The following is a 17,133-nucleotide window of genomic DNA, read 5'->3' on the forward strand; positions in this document are numbered from 1 at the left end:
ACACAGCAGAAATGCTAAATGATGAATTACAAACAGTTGGCTTCAGAACATAAAGCTTTGGGTAATGTGATTGTTATTTTTCTTTTCTATCACTAGTCCCACATAATGAAAATGTCAATGCAACACCCTGGGTGATATTTATAGTGTAGTCAATTTGAGAGCCGCTAGTGTAAAGATGTCCATTGCCAGGACATATACACACTTACATCATGGCTTAAAAGAACATAATATGATCTGGGTTTTTTTTTCCCAAATCCCAGACATTTTATTTCAATGGCTTCCTTTGCAGTCCATTCAAAATGGATTTCATGACAATTTACAACCAGAGGCAGTTTCTGAAAAATGTAACCAGCGATGAATTTAATTTGAAATGTTTAAATACGGAGGTAAAACAAAGCACTTTCCAACAACCATATTTGACAAACCTCTTGGGAGTACAAACTACATTCTTTCTCCTTTTACTGTCCAATCTTTCTTTGCCACACTTATAATAAAATTTCTTTACAAATTCTTCTCACAGGGCAAACATTTCTCACTTCCCTTCTCTACCCCATTTTCTGTTGTTCACTCCCTTCAAGACATTAGACAACACGGTCTCAAAAAATCTTCCCCGTGTACAAAAATAATCTACAGTGCATCCGAGTACTTCAGCTCAATTGTTATGGTGTCAGCTACTCCCTTCTATGCACTAGACCACTATGTTCTGGTTCCATTGCCTTATTAATTAGACCCCCTTGTCCATAGTCCCTAAGCTCAAATCACATGGGACTTTTAACATACTGCAAGGTATTCCTGAAAAGTAGGATATTCACATGTCACCGTCTGTACCTGACCTCCTATCCTATTCATTTCCTGCAGGGATTTATTACACCTGGTATAGTGTAGTACCTACACAGGTAATAGGCATGTAATCTGTTGTACCCCTGTGGCTTAGTTTCTTATTTTATGCAAGTGTGGTAGGTGTATTTTTTTCTTCTATTTCCAGATGTATTATAAAACATACATGGAGTATATACTAGTATTCTCTGTTCTCCCATCAATGAAACACACAAGGAAAAATAAAATAAAAGAACACCTCTTTGTGTTTGAGGTGTTAAAAGAACACCTAAAAAGAACCAGGAGATCCTAATATTATGAAAAAGATAAACTTAGAGGCAGCATGCATAAGTTATCTTCTCAGGGGGAAAATAAGCATTTAATTCTGGAATCCATTGTGATTAAAGAAAATTAACCACTAGGTTCCATTTAAAAGTTATGCATGCATGTGCAGAAGTCATATCTCTGCATTTTTTAATAGCTTCTGCTACGCTTCTAAAGACTGAAGCATGCTTTTACTATTAAAAGTCTGTCTACAGACTGCACTGCACAAGGCCTGAGAGAAATCTGAAGCTTCAGGCCAGTACAAATGAGCAGTATGGTGGAGGGGGGGCAGTTCCCTATTGAAAAGAGGGGGCAGTGGAATCACAGAAGGCTGAAAAAAAATAGTCTCCATGGGGGTCAGCAGCCAGTGGCACAGCCCATCAGTCCTGCTGTGCAAGATATAGGCCCTGGTAACAGTAAGAGGATGTATGAACTCAGCAGGGACTTCAAGAATGGAAGACACAAAGCTGAATATATTGAGAGAGAGGAGAGAGAGAAAAATGGAAAGATCCTTCTTTATATAGTAACATTTGCTGAACTTGATGCTCTTTTAGAAAACAGACTACGGGAGTCATGTCTTGACTTTAAGTCTGTCATGAATTCTTTCTTTTAATTTTTAATTGTGTTTAACCAAAGAAGAATCCTGCATGAGATGCTAGAAGCTTCAGCATGCCTACTTGCCCAGAGTAGCCTGCTCTTTTTCAGTTTCAGCTAAATGGTTCATCTACCAAGAACAACTACTATTACAAGCTGATAGTTTTTCACTATACAAGATTCCTTATCTAGTTTGAAGCACAGTTTGCCTTGTCCATGCAAGAAAACGTATATTGTTAACCCTGTTTTTATATTAGGTGCCTTCCTATATTGAAAACGCTACTTTGAAAGAGCAAAGATTGAAAGTACTATATATGCAGCTTTCATTTTATTTTTTTCAAGTGATTTTGCATTTCATTTTTATAAACATACAGAACACAGGCTAGAGTACTGAATATGGTGGGAGTTCAGTTTACATCACAATGGTTTCATACCAGGGTGCTAAGTGATACTTTTTCTTCATAATAAAGGTCACTTCTAAAATTCTTTCATAATTCAAGTACCGTCTAATGCACCAGTTCCAAAGCCTAATGCTAATCAACATGTCCTGTTTGTAGCTTCAAAAATGTATTGAATACTAATAATGCAAATGAAACATTTACATTATGCCAAAATCTTGATATTGCTAAAACTTGATTTAAATCTAATTTAAAATTTCTTACACAAAGGCTTAGGGGAATATACTGTAGAATAAGCAGATACCTTAGCTTCTGTCAGTACATGGTTAGCTGAGACACTTGTATCAACTGGATACTGAGTAACAGTACATGGGCCAAATGGCTTTACCATTAGTAACTGTTCTTAAGGTATGTTCTCTTAAATATTATGCAAGTTACTAGTTTTAAAATCAAGACAGATCTTAAGAGCAGAACTTTAGAGCAGAAATTATTAGCCTCTCAATTTTCATGCATGTATATTAGGTTCATTACTTTTAAAATAGCTGTAGATTAACCATTTCTGATATTGTACTGCATACTTTCTTTTGAAAAAATGGAAACCCTTTGATGGAAAATTAACAAGATAGGGAAAAGCAATCTCTAAGCCACTACTTAAGGGTGCCAGAGGCTTTAAAAGAAGCTTCACAATACCTTTTTTTGTTCTTGCTCCTGTACAGTGAAGATATGTACAATTCTGGCAAATTAACTTGTAAATGTAAAGTTTGCTTAAAATATAAGAGCCACACTATAGTATTCAGCCATCCATCCATTTTTAACTGCTTACTCCTGGTGAAGGCCCCAGTGGTAACAGGCTGAGCAGGGAAGATCAGACTTCTTCTCCCTGGCACTCCTAGGCCAGGTATACCTTCAGCGAGAGGTGTCTGGGGGGCATCCTTACCACATGGCTGAACCACCTCAACAGGCTCCTCTCGATCCAGAGGAGCAGGCGCTCTACTCCAAGGTCCTCCCCGACTGCCTGGATCTTCACCCCTTCATGGAAATTAAGCTCAGGAGCCCTACGGAGAAACCTTATTTCCACCGCTTGCACCCGCTATCTTTCGGTCTCTACGTAAATCTTGTGACCATAAGCAAGGATGGGTCATAGTCACGATGCTTCGAGCGATAGGCTTGAGTGGGACAGATCGGGACGAATTATAATATTAATACACTTAAAATATACAAGTTAATGAACAAGTAAAGATGTTTTCACATTCAAGCTTTAGATATCACAAATGTGACTTTTCTTACAAGTACAAGCTTATTTCGAGACAAGCTACCCATGGAATGTGGGCAGAGAGATCACAAGAGAGAAAACTCGCCATGTTCCAAGCAGGTATCAGTCTGCTCTGAAATTGGAAGGGCGGCGTCTCTCTCAGCTCAAGCGCCGACACTAACCGAGCAAGAGAGTGGTGCTCATCCCCTAATGTCCCTAATGAGCCGCTTCAGTCGGATACAATATTAAATTAACAGTCGGTGGAAAGCAATTACCGCTCAACTTCAACGCCTGGGCTGCATGCTACTTGTAGTCTATTGCTATTGATTGATAATCCGTGTTTGGCAAACGCAGCAAAAGTCAGTCAGAGGACAGGAAAGAAGAGCCATACAGGAGGAAAGCCTTTGGGACACACTAGAAAGGAGGTGAGAAAAGAAAGCAATTCTAAAATTTTCCTGGAAATGAAATTACTAATCTCGGCAGTGTTTTTGCTTATAAAAAAAACTTTAAACTTATTAAAAGTAACTTAACGAATGGGCACAATGCCTACCCAAACCATTATTTTTAAACAATGAAAGTGATGACCAGACTAAGAGAAAAGGGTAACTAAGATCATTTCACCACTGCTTAACGTAACTTTTTTTATTCCCAAAATGTTGATTACACTCAGTATGATTTGTTGAAAGTTGTCTGATGCTTTATATGAAACATTTAGGAGTTGAACTGCCTCTCTTTATCCTATATCACTACACAAGCTGTTTTGACAGTTACAGATAAAAGTACATACTGGATATTTTGAAACTAAGAGAAGCTTCAGACAACCATTCAATTGAAAAGAAATATTGTTTACAAAATATGAATGTCCAAAGGGTATCTCTAGTATACAGATTTCACTTCACATGCTGATAGACTGAGCACAATTTACCAGCTCAAATGTTAAAAGCAATTGAAGACTCTCAGAAGGTCATTCCTGTATAAATGTCATAAATAAATTAGCTCAAAATTGAAAAGCAAAAACTGACCTTTAGGATATTTGTGAAAGGTAACATTGTCTTGTGGGAAATTTATGGATTACTAGTCAAATCATATAACCCACAACAGCTTCACAATTTACTGAACAATCCAAAAGAAACCAAACATAACCACTTAATTTGGCTACTTAAAACTAGAAAGACATTGAAGCATATTGTGTCAGCTTGGTGTTCCCCAATGAACGAAATGTGAAATTGCATTTTTTTTCTTCTCTGAACCTTTGGTCTGCTTGACTTAAGTTAGACATGAAGATGCACAGGTTAACCTTTCCAGAATTACTTCAATACATTTCCTACATAATCTCAGAGTTTCATCATTCACCTCTCTCTTTTTACAAGAATTGACTGAAACACTGATTTAGTATTTTGATTGAACAAAAGTCGGTCTCTATTCCACGAAAGAGAAGGAAATATTGCCATCTCTCCAGGGACTGAGAAGCATTTCTGCTTATACAAGAATCACATTTCTTTTAATTCTTTTCAATACTGGGTACATGAATTTCCCAAGATCTGATGGGAAGGCTTACTTTTGATAAATCTGGTCAGTGATACACAGTATTAAAGTACAAAGAGAGCAATGTAATTAGACTTGTCTTCTGAAAACATGTAGCCTGTTATCTATTACTTCATCTTAAATACGTGCAGATATTAATGGAGATGTACCATTCAAGGCTCCAGAGAAATGTGCCAAGAGTCATGTTAGAACTGAAAGATTAACCTGTAGTATTAAAGCAAAGACAGAAAAATATCCCATTAATCTCCAAGAGAAGGATGCCTTAACGAGCCCCATAGCAAAAGGCAGTGCCCTCTGTAAAAACCCACCTATTGCTTTCACACTGTGTGGTGATGGATAGCAAGTAAACATGTCAAGTGATTAATCTCTCAAAGTGTTTACCTAATGGGTGGACATTTGTTATTGCCCTTTGTTTTGCCGATGGGATTCTGCTTGATCTTGATGCATTTCCTTTGCTAGATCATACAGCAAAGGACTCAATTCTACAGCCCCATGTGCTCATACCCTGGTTTTTGAGAAGTAGCCTGATTTATAGTTGCGGACTGGAAGGCATCGTGTCTTAGTGGTTAGAAGTGTGGTTGGTGGAGTGAGTGTGGTCTATTGGCTAGTGAAGGGCATCTGGCAGGGAGGGTGGTCTGTTGGTTACAGCTGAGGGCTTGGCAGGCAGCTGTTAGAAATGCCCCACTGTACAGGCATTAATAAAATACTTACTGACAGAAAAATAGAGCAAACTGAAAAACTTATTCTGGTAAGTAATGTTTGTTACAATCCCACAACCTCTACTACTGGGAATAAAAAAACATTTATGCACCCCCAATGAAGCACAAAGATATGTATCATAATGGTTCTGATGAAGGTCATCGTGTAAAGAAGTTAGAAATTCAAAGATAGTTTAAAAAAAGACTATCAACACTGACAACCTAAGGATTTCTCTTGGGCACCAAATCATGATGGGGACCATTCATGCTAAATTGAAGCATGTTCCTATCACAGTAAAAAAAAAAAAAGAGCTTCCAACACAGCCAGGGTTGACTGAACTCTGGTCCTCCACTGTAGATAGATTTTCGAAGGAAGCATCCAGATAAAAATCTCTTGTTATTCCTTGACTAACTCAGCTATACTTCAGATAATACTACCAATAAAGCTTGCTGTTTGGAAGCAGAGGTGTACAAATTGGTTTCACCTTACACAGAGCAATTCCATCTTCTTGATAAACAGAAGAGCACTAACAGAGTCATTCTCACAAGTTCTGTAATGTCTTCTGTATTGTCCAACTATTTAATTTCTAAAAAGTTCTGCATTGTATGTTCTGCATAATAGTATTTTGGCATATATGACAACTTAAGTCAATAGTCTTCTGTAAGCCGAACAAAAGGGAGTGGCTCTGAAGTGCAAAAGACCCCAATAAACAATGTCAATCTCAACTAAGGTTTAAGAGAAATATCACAAGATGTCATTAAAGTATTAAAAAAAACATCTGTTTAAAAAACAGCCATTAGAAGTGGAGATGTAACAATAAATTAGTAAGCTACAAGAAACAGATGGGGTTCATCTGGCTCACAGCAAACTATTGTATATATCAACGGCAACGTGATAATGAAAGCTTGTCATGTTTGGCTTAAAATGAAAACGGCACTTCATTCAAAGCAATGTACAGAAGTTAGTCTGAATCCAAATGATGACTGATGCTTCACACTAAATATATGTTTGAAATATGATTTCAAATGGTACATTTTATTTGCTTAATTAAACAAAATCAAATTTTCAGTCATTACAAATACAGTATACACTGAAAGGTTAATCAAACTTTTTAAACTGCCTCTAAGATTTTGAATATCACTATGCAGGAGCTGCAGCTATCTTAGAACCAAATGCAAGCACACCAATTGCACATGAAAAATACTAAAAAAAGGAAGACATTTTCTCTGCAGTGTATATTAATACATTTTCCTAAGCCTAACTGCAGGCTTTCTTTAGGGAAACTCCACTTGTTCAATATATGCAGGCCCTCCCTCATTCATTTTTTACTGAATTCATCCCCAGTTTTCACCTTTTACACAAACATAACAAAATTTTGATTAATCTGCAGTCAGCCAAAAAATTCTGCGCCCATCAATCCTGTGTTCAGCAGTCAGTGAGTGGGCAGAGGCATACTGGTTTGCTTGGCAGCATAAGATCATCACAGCAAGACGGCCCAATACTGTTATTCTAGCTTCACAAAACAACCTCCCTCACATTGTTTGGAGACGCAGTTCATTATGCAGTCAGGATCTACTAGAAAATCCACCAACTAATTTGGGGCCTACCTGGAATCTAAAGCAAACCTTAGGGTCTTGGGTTTAAAAAACTGTAAACTGTCAGAGCCAAGAATAGAAACACATGTTTTTTTTAATTCAAATCTATCAACCTGATATAACAAATTGATTACATAAGGAACATATCTGAAGGGCAAAGCTAGCGATAAATGAAAACCATTTGTCATTTATCTAAAGTAGAGCTTTAGTGATGCTCTGATTGCTTACTGTAAAAAGACGGCAAGTTAGAAAGTAAAAAGAATGAGTGTGCAGTCCAGGCAAAGCACATCCATAAGCTAGGTATTACCTAATGCATTATAATAGCTTCCTACTACATGATTCACAGTTCGTTTCCACATCCAATTCCCTGAAATTGAAGGCTGTATTACAGAGACTTGATCATGTGTGTGTTCAGGTGATTCATTTACAGCTTAAAGTAGCTGTATGTAGCTAATAAATAATAGGGGAATGTTAACCAAACCAAGTGTCCTCTACAAATGAAATGGAAATCTTTGTAATGCCATTCCCTTGTTCCTCATAGGTTACAAAAGCTTAGACAAAAATGCTTTCATTTATACCCTTGTTTGTTTTTTGAACATACATTACATACTGTATATTTATGTGGGACTAAGCTTACATGGCACATGCACATCAACTGCAATTAGATTAACACCAGTAGAATCAAACATCTGGTTAGCAGTGGGAGGTTTTAATTCTAGGACAGTAACAGCACATGAATCAGATATTTACAAACACACCTAAGGAAAAGAGTATTAAATTAACATTTAGACTTGGTTGCCGTTACTTTTACTATGACAAAAAACAGTGTAATTTTACAATTATACTGACAACTGAGAATTGTAGCCTTTGCCTAAAGCAAATGCTTTAGTACTCCCAGCTGTACCCCACATAGTGCATCATGGTATTTTTACAATAAGATCATGGATATTGATTTTTTACAACAGTAGCTCTTATACAGCTCGACAACAGAAAGATTCCAGAGTGTAAAATGAAATATGCTAACAAGTAAAATTTTCCAAATTAGGAAAATTTAGATAAGGAAAATTAATTTTGTGACAATACACTACCACTAGCATTTTATATTTTGAGCAATCACATGCATAGCTCAGGCAACAGAACTCATATCTAAACTTTTTCTGACCTCAGGTCAGGGTTTTTTTCCAAATCTTCTAGAAGATGCAGAGGATTCATTTGACAGCAGTCACAGATGACTGGATTTTCTCTTTTCAGCTACCATTCACAATAAACAACTGACAAACATTCTATTTGATGCCATGAATGGTATATTACATTCATGGGGTTTGGGGACTAAAATGAAACAAGTAAAATAAACAATTTTTATTATAAACATGTTTTAATTTATACAGGTACACACAGCATTCAGAAATCATATGCAATCCCTCCTGCACTGTCCAAATTTTTATGAAGATGCGTATCAAAAGTCAGGTGAAAGAAGGAAATAAGACTTGTGATGACAACACTAATTGCTTTAGCCACTTTTGGGACATTTTTAAAAAGACAAGGTAACAACTGCAACTGAGCACTGACGGCTATATAGGAGGTGGCAGGAACATTACTAGGCAAATTAGCAAGGCTGTTTGGTTCTTACTTTAAATAAAAATGTCAGAGGAAAAAGAATACATGAAAAGTACAATGTCTGCAGAGTAACACTATACATTATCACTACAAGAACACTACACATTACCACTGCACTACATTGTTCACAGTGGCCTTTTTTTAATGTACTTAGTAACTCAATAAATGTGGTATGGACTCTTCTCTGCGCTGCAAAGGGTTTGCATTTCAAATAACATTCCCCCCTCACCATTTTCTTTGTTGTTCATTTGTATGTTTCTTACATTTGAATTAATTAAAATAAAGATATTAATATTTACTTTAGGTATTACTGCATGTTTTGTAAGTCTCCCTGGATAAGGCCGTCTGCTAAATAAAAATAACTGCTCACTTCCTCTGTAATCTCAAACACTGGGAGCATGTCAATTATAAATCACATGAAAGCCTTTGCAGGTTGGTAAGTCATGACATCTTCAACAGGTTAATAAATCATTAGAAGGTGGGTACTGGGCTCCACTCCAAGGAAAAGTGGTCATGACAAAAACAAGCTTCTCATTCCTAATTCTAAGCAAGCTCCTCAGTACTGAATACTATGGTTCCCCATCTTGGTACTGGGAATACATACACTGGGTGATTTTCAGTCAAGCTGAGCTCTCAGTTACATACTTGAAATCTTAATTGGCCTAACAGGTTGAATCTGAACTTGTTTCAAGTTCCTAAACATGTTGGAGGTTAATTATTAGCTATGGCATTTTGGAGGTAACTTAAGTACCCCAATGTCTTTCTGCTCCAGTCAAGCAACATAGTCAAGTTTAGGACTTAATTACATGACATGAATTGAATTGAATGGGAAGATAACCAGCAGGTGTGTGGGTCCCAAGGGTCTGCAATTCAGCAATGTTTTCACTTATAAACATCCAGTAGAGCATTCTAATGTCACAGGTAACATCATCCACTTTCTGAAAGGGCTTTTATCTACCCATTTGAAAAAGGCATGTACTGCAAGCCTGTTCTCAGTTCAACATGCCTTAGGTTACAGAGGTACTTAAGATACAGATACAGACACTCATATCCTACAACACTACCAGAGCATTTTGATTTATTTTAGAAAACTTTCAATTCTGTTTTTAGTGCTCAAAAACCATCCCTCACCATAAAACTCATGTGTGGGAAAACATGCAACAGATGATGCAAAGCTGAACTATGAGCTCAGCAGATATGCATTAATAATGAGCTCTATACAGAATTGTGGAGATCTTAATATGAGAAAAGAAAACTGTGCCTCTATAAAAATGCACACAAGGAAAGCTGCCACCAGGGACCTCATTATAAAAACCTTAAAAATGTGTATGTCAGAGAACAGGACATAACAGCATGCTTGGGAGCTGACAAAACATCCACACTGGATTTTGCAATTCTAGCATATTATTGGGAGCAGTCTATCCAGCACACATGGTGTTGTTGTGAAAAAATGTGATAATTAGGTTTAATTTTCCACACAGTTTTAAAGAGTTATAAATTAATTGAAAAAGGATGATGGTTTCCAGAAATGCTGAAAAAGAGGTATAAACTGGACTTTATTTAAAACCAAGTCCTCTGATCTATAGCAGATGATGCAATTTAAAAACTGCTTGTGGCGCAACAGATGAAGAATGTTTTCCGTTCCAGAGGTGACAGGGAGTGATGCAGGTTTCAGGTGGCAGGTAAACGTGCTGCCTGAGAGCCAAAATACCTTGGGGTAATCTGAATCCTCTGAATGTGTGGCAGAGGACATGCAAAGCAATGACAGGGGGTAATAAACCATTACTGAAAGAAATGAAATGGTGTTTGATTTACTTGAACATCAGATATAGAGATTAATTGGATAGATTCTTTTAATTATTCAGTAACCATGGGAAACCACGGACTGAAAAACACTTTTGTGGTACATCACAAATAGATTAGAATGCTTCACTTAAACCTAAAGAACACTCCATATACTAGCAACTGAGCAGTATGCAAGAAAAAAATCAAAGCCAAGCTGAATATAGATGAATATTAGCAAAGAGCAGATATTTTGTATAATGTAATTCTACATTGTGTTCTAAGAATACATTAGAATAACTGCCTTCAAAACATTGAGGAAAGGAAAAGAAAGTCTAACTATAAAAGAACGATGAAAAGATATGGATGTAAAAATGATTAAATCATAGTGTACGGAACTTCAGTACTCACTCCAAACTACATTCCATCTGTATTTCCAAGAACAAAAAAAACTGTGAAGAAAATCTGTAATTCTGAATGTCAATTTGAAATGTAGGCTACACGCAGGGCTGTGATTTTCAGAAAACAATGAGTAAAACTAATTTAAACCCCCTGAAGGAGGATTTTGAAAAACTGGGTTAAAGCTAATAAAACCTGTAAAAACACAGTTTTAAATCTAAATGAAAAAAAGATGAACAGTAATGATAGAGTCGCATAGAAGTGGCACTTCACAGCACCCCACAGTCTGCTGCGCCTTACCGATCACAGTATAAAGGACTGTGGTCATAGCTCACTTTTATCAGATACTGTATATTGTGTATGTACCATCTTTGCTTTGACTGTGAGAAATTTGATAGGGTGACCAAAGTAAGAGCTTGCAGTTCTCAAGATATTAGATTATCCAGACTCGGTGCTACCAAGGGATGAGAAAGCAAAGTAACATGATGCAAAGTTCAACAAACAGCTTCAGATGGTAGCCTCTAATTGCTTAGTAATAGGGTGAGAGAGGACTTTAAACTACATTTTCAATTCACAATTTGTGTAGATATTTCTGCAGAATGAAATTGTGAAAATGTATATACTGTACATTACATGCTTAACGTATAAAACATTGAACATTAGCATACATAGTTAGAGGTCACACTTTGTAAGGTTAATTGTATGAAATGCGGCCTCATGCTGTATTTTAGAGAACCATTTTGTAGAATCCATTTGCATTCTAGGGTCGGTGCCAGGTTATGTTGCAGGAGTAGGTGGAGGCAAAGACACTTCCGTACATGATCATGTTCTACATTCTGGGAGAAGGAATCCTCTCCCCACTTTCCATTTTTCAGCTACATTTTCCCTATCCCTTGCCTATATTCTGAATTTTGGGACTCGGGAGTGATGCGCTAACCCTTGGGCGGATACGTTTCATGCAACACTTTCAAATTTCCTGTGATTGTATCTGCTCAAGACGTGCAGTATTATAGATAGCTTCACATTAGAGTTACCTAAGCCACATGCACTAAAAAAGTTGGAACTTGGAGATCCCTTTAATGGGATTTTGGTAGATAAGGCAAATGATGAACATAAAAAACCTCTTTGAGAAAAATGAATAACTGCTACTGTATGTATACAGTAAGCATTTCTGTAATGGCCACACTGGAAAAGTGTCAAACATTTTGGAACTTTCAAAGGAAACAATATTGCAGAACATGGTTAAACGGCAAAATTGATCAAACGAAAATGCTATTTTGTTCCATTAAAATGTAATAATTTAACATTAAAAAAACAACAACAAAATTGGTTCTCATAAAAAACAATCTCAAGGAATCTATTACAGCCATTTATCTAGACATAACTGGTACTTGCAGATCTCATTAAAATGGTCATAGCAGATCTTTCAGTCTGTTTCAAAAGGTTCAATTTTCCAAATACTTTAACCTTTTTTCCCCTTAAAAAAAGTTTAGGTCTAAACATCAGGAAAAACAACATGAATGTTAGGTATAGCTTTAAAAGGATATGATTTTTAATAAACAACAAAGACTGTTTATAAAAAGTTATTTTGTTCCACATTAGAAAAAGGTGAAACGCGCTGAATAAATCAGATGAATGCCTTAATATTTTCTTAATTTCTCAAAATATTTAATAATTTTTTAACCCATAAAACCATTCTGAATTAAAAGTGTTAACAGTGATACAAAGTTTAATACAATAACTAGCTTGTACCAAATTGTGTTCCAATGGGCTGAAATAGGAATTATCTATAAGCTTAACATCAAAAATCTAATTTAAAAGGACTTCTTTAATGTTCTCATCAGATGAATATGTTCCATTATTCTAACTTCTGAGGTTAGAATCTTGAGTTCTACGGTTAGAAACAAGAGGTCATCTTGTTTTGATTAATTGAGAAGTCTCCTTTTTAAAGAAAAAGCTTCACAAATTCATGAGAGTAAATAATTAGAGTAAAAAAAATGTAGAACAAGGGTTATGAAAACTATGTTAAATATGACGGAGCATTAGACTTGTTAAAAAATGTGCTATTATAGTAATATAGATTTGACTTTTCAGCAGGGAATAAACCTTAACTTGTTCCTTTGCAGTCTATGCATGCTGACGCAGCTACATACCTAAACTATTTAATTTTATATGTCCAGCTTATGTTTGAGAGACATGAACAGGAAATATTTAATCAGAAGTCAATCTGTATTTTTCTCACTTGCAGAAAATGTTTTATGTTAAATTCTTTTCAAGACAACAAACATCTAGAAATGCATATGGACAGGAAATTAACTTTCAGAAACAATGCAACTTTCTGAGCTTGCTTTAGTTTTTGGTTTTAAAGAACTAACCTTTACAGATTTGGAAAGGACCAAGAACTTTCTTAAAGATATATGCCAATATATCAAGCTCAATAAAAACAAATAGTGCATGTAGATATTTAATGATTTAAAAGATAAATCTCTGCACTACTGACGGCTACTAATGCCCATTTCATGGAAAAGCATGTATAAATGACTGGCTTTATTCACCTTCTTCAGTGCAAATTAGCAGTGCTTGCTTTGCACAATTAGGCCCATGCATGCTATAACTGGCCGTGTTTGGAGTAACACGAACAAAAACACAGACTTAACTTAGGCTACCCTGCTCCAATCTGGCGTTTTTTGACGGTAAAAAGCTTCCCATAATGATAAATATAGAGAGCAGTTTTACCAGCCATCATTTTCTGAGCTTCATACGGCTCCATGTAGCCATCGTTCTCCGTGACTTTCTCCTGAACAGCCTGGGTCCCGCTGGCTTGCTTGGCATCAAAGGGATCTGCGTAGTCCTCTAGGATAATGAGCTGCAAGTAGAGAGAAGACAATGGCTTCCAATTACTTAATATCAACATAATGTAACAGCTGACAGGCACATCCCATATACAGTACTACACTGATACCTGGATCTGAACAGCTCAGGTTTAGATTAGCTTGTACAGCATATGTTTTGCCTATAAGCCTGTTAATTTTTTCAAGCGCTGATCCAAATCGGAGTTCAACACAATAAGGGTATTTCCTTCTGTCAACCTTTTTCATAGAACTCATGATTTATTAAATTTTTATAAAGAATCTTTAGTCTCAGTTATATAGTCTCAGAGTCAGCCAAGAACAGTGATTCCAGTGAGTAAGGTGAAGAACTGAAACTAATCACAAGTATTTAGCATGTAATGTAAAATTCCTTACTATTTAACCATAATTTAAATAATTATAAAAGTCCTACACTGCAGCAAACTAAGTATTCTATTGCACATTAAACTGTGAAATTGTTAATATCCCGTATACTAAAGGAGTTTCATTTTTAATTTCTAATTTTTTCAACAGCATTTTTTAAAGAATAGATAAGCATGCAATGTTTTCAGGTAAATATGATATAGCTTAAGCGTGCTATCTGAATAATGTCATGACTATCTAAATATTTAAGAACTTAAGTACCTTCTTTTGTTTCTAAGCAGTTCTACATCATAGTAAATGGCAAAATACCCATCTTTGCTATTAAAATAAAAGTGTTGATGAGGAAATGCAATATTTAGGTTTTAAAATCTAATATTTATGACTGAGAAAATGCCTAAATTGTCTTCAGACACCGGTTAAGCCTTCCCAGATTTGGAATAAATCAAACAGTTGAAATGCGAATAAGATGCTAGTTTATATGGCTGGATTTTACAGAGACCACCATATGGACTTGGACTTCAAAACCTGGCAACTGCAAAAGTGATGTACACTGCCAGTCAAAAACAGTGATGTACAGAAGGATTGGGGGTGGGGTTTTATTGCTTATGCCCACTGCTGTACCTTGGCTGATCAAACATCTTTAGCTGTAAAGAGAAAGTGGTGTACCTGTAAGAAACTATCTCACACGAGAAAAACCAGAACCAGCCTCCCTTTCTCATATTCAAGAAGAGTTGTGTGGACAATTTTTATGAAGGTTGTGTGCGATTTCTGAAGATAACAGCTCAAATACTTATCACAAGTTAATACCTAACATTTTGAAATAAACTATTCAGAGAAACTATTCCATTTCAAAACTTAGGCACACTTGGAAATTTGATCAAATCACATGCCCTCCTCAGTCCTATGGGATTATGGTACAATAGACATATTTTACGTACAGTTTATACAATAAATACTAAACTGAGCAGCTGCAAGCAAAATTAGACGTGTAAATGAACTGCTATGTTTTTATTATTTTTCAGGGGCATGGCAGACATTTTACTTAAGAAATCTCCCCCCAAAATTCAGAAACCTCAATATAAGCACATAGCTAAACTGCTGCTCTTTAACAAAATGTTCCTGGAAACAAAAGATCAACCCACTGAAATTAAACATGCTTGCATTATTACAGAAGAAACACTGAAATATAGAAATAGTTCACAAACCATTCCCGGCAGATGTGAATAATTCATTCTAAAATTGCATTGCTTCATGCAGAGGGTTCAAAATCCCACTGGGGAACCTGCTTCTGGAACTTTGAGCAAAGCACTTTACCCATACTGATTCTGCAAACCCACCTGTATAAATAGGTACCAAAAGTTTTATGCTGCAAAAATGTAACCCTTGTATATTGCTTTGTAAAACTGATAAATGTATATACAGAGCATTCTCAAACGGTGAAAAATGCAGCCTTGAATATAATTTTTGGCCACACCTGAATACTAGGGTTGATAGGTTTTAGCACACCTTGAAGAGATGGGTCACAGATGTACTTCTAGCTCATAGTGTTCTCCAATAGTCATCTCTTCCAGGATGAGAAGTATGAACCAGACGAAAGGCACAAAAGGTCAGACAACTGGTTATTTTCCGCATGATGTAAAAGAATAACCGCAGAAACTTTGAGAAAGGTGTAACCCTCGTTGGACTGTCTGCCACAAATTTTGTGAAAAGCACCGACTTCAAACTAGCACAGGCTGGTTACTTAAGGGACCAGGGGATACAGAAATCATTCTAGCGATGACAGAAGAAAGGGTGTGACTTGGTAAAACCAGGGTCTCAAATTCCTCAGGAAAAGAAACCTCTAATTAAAAAAGGGACTGCAACTCCCAATGAGTCATATAATCAAGGAAGGAGTTTGTTTCATTTTAGCTCTTCACTTAACAGGCAAAACAGGAGAAGCCAGGCCTTTATCTTTCTCGCCTTAGCTTTAGAATATCATTGTAGTCTATATATGCATAGTTATTAGTCATTTCAGACAGATGTACTTCAGGACATTTAGCCACTTTCAAAAGGGGTTTTGGCTGGCAACAGGCACACTGAGACGTAGGAATATATATTGAATTAAATCTGGCATTTAATGAAATGGCCTTTTATCCTGTAGAGTATTAACCCTCCTATTGTGTTGAGGATTTGGTTACATAATCTTTGTATACAAGATAAATCCTACACAGCAAAGCTTTTATTTTTTGTAGTAGTGCATGCCAGCTAATCAAATCCTGTAAAAATGTTACAAAGACCAAATCACCAAATCATAGAGGGACTGGTAGAATTTCTAATGGAACACAAATAATACAAGGACTATATTTCTTATAATGAGATATATCCAAGAGGTTAAGTCTGAAATAACATATGTCTTCAAAGGTTCACTTCTAAGTTTCCTTTCATTTAGTCCACAATAATCACAGTTTCATTTTCTGCTTTGCTTAGCTCCATTCTGACCTTAAAAGAACCAAGTTAAATAAAAAACCCTTCCTCCAGTTGGCTTCTAGAATAAAATTAAACAGTTAAGACTGAAAAAAGATTTTTATCCCTATTTTTCATCATTCACTTAGCTGATCAATGTCCAGAAAAAAAACAAACTAAATATGTAAAGATAAATAAAAATGACTGAAAAGCAAAAAAGTAGATAACTGAATTGAAAACACAGCTATTATGGTTTTGAAAAAAAGCGCATTGTCTGTTGCGTTTTCTGTGCTGTGTAACTGAACCGGCAGGCTTTCTCAACCACTTCAAAACTGACAGCTTTGACAATCATAAAGAGGTAAAGTTGGTTTGATTGTGCTGAATGGAGTGTAGTAGGTGGTAGATGTGACTGGGAGAGAGATGAATATGGATGAATA

At 36.1% G+C, this 17,133-nt stretch overlaps 1 protein-coding gene across 4 annotated transcripts in view; it reads right to left on the minus strand.

The window, feature by feature from the left end:
• Positions 1-17,133, minus strand: part of shf (Src homology 2 domain containing F) — a 114,178-nt gene that overhangs the window by 71,458 nt on the left and 25,587 nt on the right. For all 4 annotated transcript variants that reach the window (XM_088920309.1, XM_088920312.1, XM_088920308.1 and 1 more), the window contains exon 2: positions 13,758-13,887. In XM_088920309.1, the coding sequence (XP_088776435.1) occupies positions 13,758-13,887 (130 nt within the window). The remainder of the gene's footprint in view (positions 1-13,757; positions 13,888-17,133) is intronic.

This window comes from Atractosteus spatula, chromosome 7 (assembly GCF_055471065.1).
Source record: "Atractosteus spatula isolate fAtrSpa1 chromosome 7, fAtrSpa1.hap1, whole genome shotgun sequence".
NCBI classification, from domain to species: domain Eukaryota; kingdom Metazoa; phylum Chordata; class Actinopteri; order Semionotiformes; family Lepisosteidae; genus Atractosteus; species Atractosteus spatula.